Source organism: Gavialis gangeticus, unplaced genomic scaffold (genome assembly GCF_001723915.1).
Source record: "Gavialis gangeticus isolate Ggan-Ray unplaced genomic scaffold, GavGan_comp1, whole genome shotgun sequence".
Classification (NCBI taxonomy): domain Eukaryota; kingdom Metazoa; phylum Chordata; order Crocodylia; family Gavialidae; genus Gavialis; species Gavialis gangeticus.
Window position 1 is genome coordinate 5,204,793 of NW_017729018.1, and position 5,857 is coordinate 5,210,649.

General features: G+C 42.4%; 1 protein-coding gene across 10 annotated transcripts in view; it reads right to left on the reverse strand.

Annotated features, from left to right (window-relative positions):
- Positions 1-5,857, reverse strand: part of TCF3 (transcription factor 3) — a 130,332-nt gene that overhangs the window by 112,371 nt on the left and 12,104 nt on the right. For all 10 annotated transcript variants that reach the window (XM_019513297.1, XM_019513292.1, XM_019513294.1 and 7 more), the window contains exon 3: positions 4,071-4,143. In XM_019513297.1, coding sequence (XP_019368842.1) covers positions 4,071-4,143 — 73 coding nt within the window. The remainder of the gene's footprint in view (positions 1-4,070; positions 4,144-5,857) is intronic.

Sequence of the window (5,857 nt, forward strand, 5' to 3'; positions counted from 1 at the left end):
AGAACAAACTTTGGGGATGGTAGCCAACCACATCACAGTGCAAAAGGGAATTTTCCCCCTGTAACGCCCCTTTACAGTCTTCAAGCAACAAAGTTCTCTTTAATTTGAAAGCAAACTTATTTAATCTTAATTTAAAAAAAAAAAAAAAGGTTTGGTCAGTCAAGTTTAAATAGCAAAGCCTGCATTTGTTGCAAGCAAAATAATTTAAATCAGCAGGAGCCAGCCCACACAACCACTTAACTAGATAGGAAAGTGAGGCTATATTAACTCTAAATTGTTTCTCAGATATGCCTGAGATCTTTATAAATTTAAAAGAAGATATTACATTCTTCAAGAGGCCAAGATCACCCCATGAAGCATCACCTCCTAGAAAAACACTTTTTTCTTTTTTTTTTTTTTTTTAATTGCTGCATTCTACACAACCCCAATGCACTTCACAACACAAGTTAGACACCAGTGATACAAACGCCATTTAGGAAACTCAGCAGCCACTATGTGTCCTAATAACAATGCACAGATACTTGGGCACTGGAGGAAAAGCAAATGACTCCCGAAATAAGGCTGGAAAGATATTTCTCTTTAAAACCTCAAGTCTGCTACCACCTCCCCACTGTTTCTTAACTCCAAGTTGTTGTTTTGTTTTCCTTGGGATTTTTTTTAAAGCCACTCCTATGTGAAACTTAGTGCGGTGTATATTGTTAGGAGGTATAACACATCTGAAATACTTTTGGGAAAAGGAGAGAAGTTGGAGTAAACAGTCACCTATAAAAGTTATGATATTTCAAAACAAAAGATGTTTTAATTTTGGAAAGGCTAACACTTTTGCCACTGCAAATATTGGACAGCTTGGTACAGGAACTCTCTGCAATCAAAGGATCGCAGCAAGAGGGTATACACTCGCTACACTTTAGATTTGGGAGTTCCTAATAATTTCTACATGTAATGGCCTATAATAGTATGCTGGATTTATCTAGTGCTTTATGAACAGGAAAAGTGGCCACCTTACCATCCTGAGGAGCTTCCATCTCCTTCAGACTGTCACACAAGACACAGGACAACAGCTTGGGGAAGGGAAACTGAGAACATTCTTAATTAAAGCATTCTAACATGTGGCACATTAGTCATTATTAAAACTCTCTAGTAATACCACTTTATGGTAACAGTTACCCATGTTAATTCGGCATCATAGCAAGCTTTGAGTTGAGAAAGAAGGCCTCTCTCTTACCAGGCAGGGGCATTTGGGCAGAAGGGCAGCAGGATTGTTCCTTTTCTTTTTGATTTTAACTTTCACCGGGGAGCAGGAGAGAAGCAGCCTTGATTTACAGCGATGAAGCCAAAGAGAGCAACCGGTGCCCACAGGACATAAGAAAACAGGCCTAATGGCTCCCTGGCCTAAGAGGGAAAGCCAAGAGCCATAGGGAGGTAATTCCCTAGTACCAAAATGAATCAGTTTAAAGACACTCCGATTCCCTGATGTGTCTCCTGGTTCTCAACAGAAAAGACCTTTATTTATACCCAACAGTTGTGCCAATTTAAAGTTCCTGGATGACAAGACTGGTCAGCAGCACACTGCAGATTTCAACACTCACCAATCAGTATTTTAAAAAAAAAAACAACATTAAATCACCCCAAAGCAGAAAAGTAATTTATAAACTCTTGACAAGCAAATAAAATACACACTTCACCTATTAAAGGTGAGATCACCAGGGCAGGGGGAAGGAGGACAACTGGAATCCATTCATGGCATGAAAAGGCTTCCATTAATACAGCAGTAAGCAGCAGTTCAAAACTGAGATGTCCATCTGCTGGACTGAACATGTGTACAAAGGCTTGAGAAGGGAATGGCAGCAGTTGTGTAACTGCCTTGTATAATATAACTCCCCTGGATTTTATGAAATGCTCAGAAAACCCGTCTCAAAAGCTTCAAAAGCCTAAAGGAAGGGTGGTGTCCACATTACCTTTCACTCACCCGAAAGAAAGACAGACAGAGAGATTTTCATGTATTCCAGGCTCAGCACAGCCAAGGCAGCAAGAGGCCAGCCACTAGCCTGACTTTCCCAGAACAGCACAATTCCTCACCCCCTCCTACATCCTGGCTGGAATGGGCCAGGTCTGCAGGACAAGTAGCCAAACCAGTATCCAAGCAGGAAAAGAATGAATGCAAGCTTTCCCCACTGCTAACCTCTCAGTAGCATGTTGTCTCTTTTGTGGATTTTAAATAGTAAAAATAAGACACACGAAATGGAACATTCACTAAAGAGACCAAGTTCCAACTGGAATAATTTATACTTTTCTCTTTTTGCTTTCTTTCTCTAGTGCCTTCTTTTTCTATCACCCACTCCATGGTCTTGCCTCTCTGTAAAAATGTTTGTTGAAAACTGTTTACACATCAAGCTAAGTGGCGAAATCTTGGCACTTAATATTATGCTGAAGTGAAAGGAGGAGAGGAACATATTGCAGAGACGCCACTTTGCAACATTTCATCTCAGAAACAGCAAGTTTCCAAAATGCCACATTTCCACGTACCAAAGTGCCAACTCTGCCATGGGAAACTTCAACACCTACTTCAGGGAGTCCTGTCCCTCTACACCCCTCTCCTTCCTGCAGGGAGCACATCCAGGAGAAAAAAAAAATGCTTTTTCACACTGAGCCACGTCCAGCAGCCCTTGTGATGCATATTACTGACATTTCCCATTTACCCTATTAAATCAATCTACAGCACCAGAGCAACACTATCCCATGGCACCAAAGCACCTCCCATTAGAGCAGTGGTGCTCAACCTTCAGTCCACAGGCTGGATCTGGTCTATGAGCATTGTTACCTGGCCCGTGGAGCTCCCAATGGGTCTGGAAATCTGGCGGGAGGGTAGTGGTAGCAACACTGCTTCCAGGGTGCAGCAATTAATGCTGCCAGTTTCCAGACTCGGGGGGTGCCTCATGGTGCATGCCCCTGACCACATCAGACCAGTGTTACATCATGGCTAGAGTCAGCCTGAAGGGTTGCATCAATGCACTAGATCACCCCCCACATGGATCCTGCAATGGATCCAGCTTGCAGACTGACCCCAGAGGTGGGATCTGGCCTGTGCTACTCATTCAGCCTGTGGGGCCAGAAAGAGGGAGCACTGCTGCAGAGCAACAGTGCAGACTGGTTTACAGGACCACAGGATTTCAAGATGACTTGGGGAGCTGCAGTTAAGCAGTACTGGAATGGCTGAAATTTTAACAAATCTACAAGTGCCTTATCCATTCTCCTAAAAAACAAAAAACAAAAAAGCTACTACAGCAGAAGAAACAAAAGCAATAAGAACCTCCAGCATGGCACATTCATCCCAAAAAGCATATTGGGAGCAGATCCCCTGGCATGCAGAAGTCTAATGAATGCAAGCCATGCATCCCCATGTACAAGGAAACCCAACCAGCCCAAAGCAAAGCCAGCCTGTCAGGTATGGCCCTGGAGGCATTTAATTTTAACCTCAAATTAACAAGCCTCTCAGTAAACACTGACATTTCGGCAAGTGTGCAGAGGTGCATCTGCATAGGCCAAAATTCCCAATGCAGGGTGTCTACTGCGCGGCTACCAGGGTTACCAGCGGTTGTTACAAGCTCAGACTCCAGCAGCTTTCTTCCAGGGCACTAGCGTGCCTGCCCTAGCAGAGCACTGCTGTCAGTCTGCTGGGAAACAGTGTTACGGAGCAAGCACGCTTGCCAAAGTCATTCTTCACCAGGGCAGAAAGCTCTCATAGCTTTAAGGACCCCAAAAGGGCCAGGACTGTCAAAGGGGCTGAAGGGTGTCACACACCCAAATCCCACTGACAGTCAAACTCCCCTCCACCCCCTGACAGACCCAACAGCATGAAAATTAACACTTTAGCCAAGCAACAGCTGAAGTTTCTCAGACATAAATGTGACAATAGTGAATTCATGTTCATCCCAAGAACAGCCATGGCACAAGGGAAGCATGGGACTACACAAAAGAGCGGGCACAAAACTAGCACAACTCCCTTTGGTTCATGACTGTTTGTTCTTAAACTTTGGAGAGAGACAGTACAAAGAAAAATAAGACAATACCTGATCCTCCAAACTGAGTGCTTGCTAGGGTTGTAGGTCTGTTTTTTCCATTAGCCACTGGCAGAGGAAACATCTAGAAAAACAAGAAGATGAAAGAGAAGAGAGAATTCAATATGTTAGTTTTACTGTGCTGCTGTTAGGGGTGGGGGAGAAGAAAAGCCTTTAAGGGTACAGAAAGTTTTCCAACTCCTTTCTCAGGCGATCTATCTAGCAGGCGAGTGAATAGAAGAGACTAGCCCAACTGTAAGCTAACTCAAAGTTCCCCTGTAAGTACATTTTCATGGCACGCACACATTTCCAGTTTCTTCTTCATGGAAGAGCAACTGCTAGAATACTTTTCAGCTTCTCTAAGGTGCTTTCTGCTCACCACCGGTGTGCTAATGGCAAATGATTTATTTTCTCACATTATTAAGGGAGGCATCAAAATCTAGGGTGTTCACAAACCTAGAGACAGATTTGTTCCATTATAAGTAAACTAGCATGAAGGCTGCAGGCCCAGCTCTCTGTCCAGAGAAAAGTTCATCTCCTTGCCTCAAATCACATGCACAGAATCTGGGTTTATTTCCTATTCTTCCTCTTCTGCACCCCCTACACCTTCCTTATCATGATCCCATGTCCTAGGAAAGAGTCAGCAGTGACTGCAGGGGCTCTAACCAGCGAGGACAAAGGTGAATAAACCACAGGCTACTCCTTTGCTGCAGGCCTTCAATGCATGAAGTCCTCATAGGTCTCCAAAAGGTTAATTTCATCCTTTCCTCTCCAGAAAAATGTGAGTCTTATGAATGCACCACCTCTCTCCCCACCACCAACAGACACTAGACTACTGCAAAGCAAGATAGGGGACATTAGGCAAGAATTTGTAGGTGGATGAAGTCTGGCTGATTGCAATATTCTTTAACACATGATTAGAAAGATTAACTTATTTTATATTATCAGTCATTTTAGTTACCTCTCTGCCACAGTTACTGCTACAATTTATAGCTAATCTCCTCCTGCCAGAGAGCTTCCTCAAAAATACTGCATACCTAGTCAGCTAACCTGTATAAATATTTTTAATACAAGTTGGGAGGGTTTCAAAAGCTGTTATTTTAAAATGTATATGCACCTGCATGTAGCAGAAAAGAAAACTAATTCTTCCCTACAAAAATGGAGCTTTAGCTAATAAAACAACTGGTAGGAAAATGGTTGGTAAATTAACATTTTAATATGCTTTTACTAGTCTACTCAGATACTTTCACCATCAAGTCATTTGAATTTATATTATTTTTACCTTTCCAATGTCTGAGTAACTCAAAAGTTTAATGTGCTGCACAATTTTAATGGGATAGAAAACCTACAGAAAGTCAGCATTTCAGGCCTTGACAGGTTTGATGGCTTTTTCGGTCAGCTGTGTTCCTATGCACAACTGTCCATCCAGTTTTAGTTACAAAACCTGGAAATAAGGAAGAAATGGCAGATATTCACAGCAGCAAGACAGACAGGCAACCAATTTCCATTGAAGGTGACTGAATCTGGGCATTTAACTAATTCCCTTAGGGATCTCCAAAAATGTGTGTACGGAAGTATATGCATACGTAGACACACACGCACATTTTCAAACATCCAAACTAAAGATTGACAATATACTTAGATGTTCAGTGTGGTAAAGAAATTAAGAAAAGGAATAATGTTAGTTTAGAGAGATTTTTAAAATCTGGATTACTGAAATGATATTACAACATCAGAAATTCACTCCATTTACCTAAGAAGAGAGCAAAGGAGACATCCTTAATCCACCCCCACCCCCC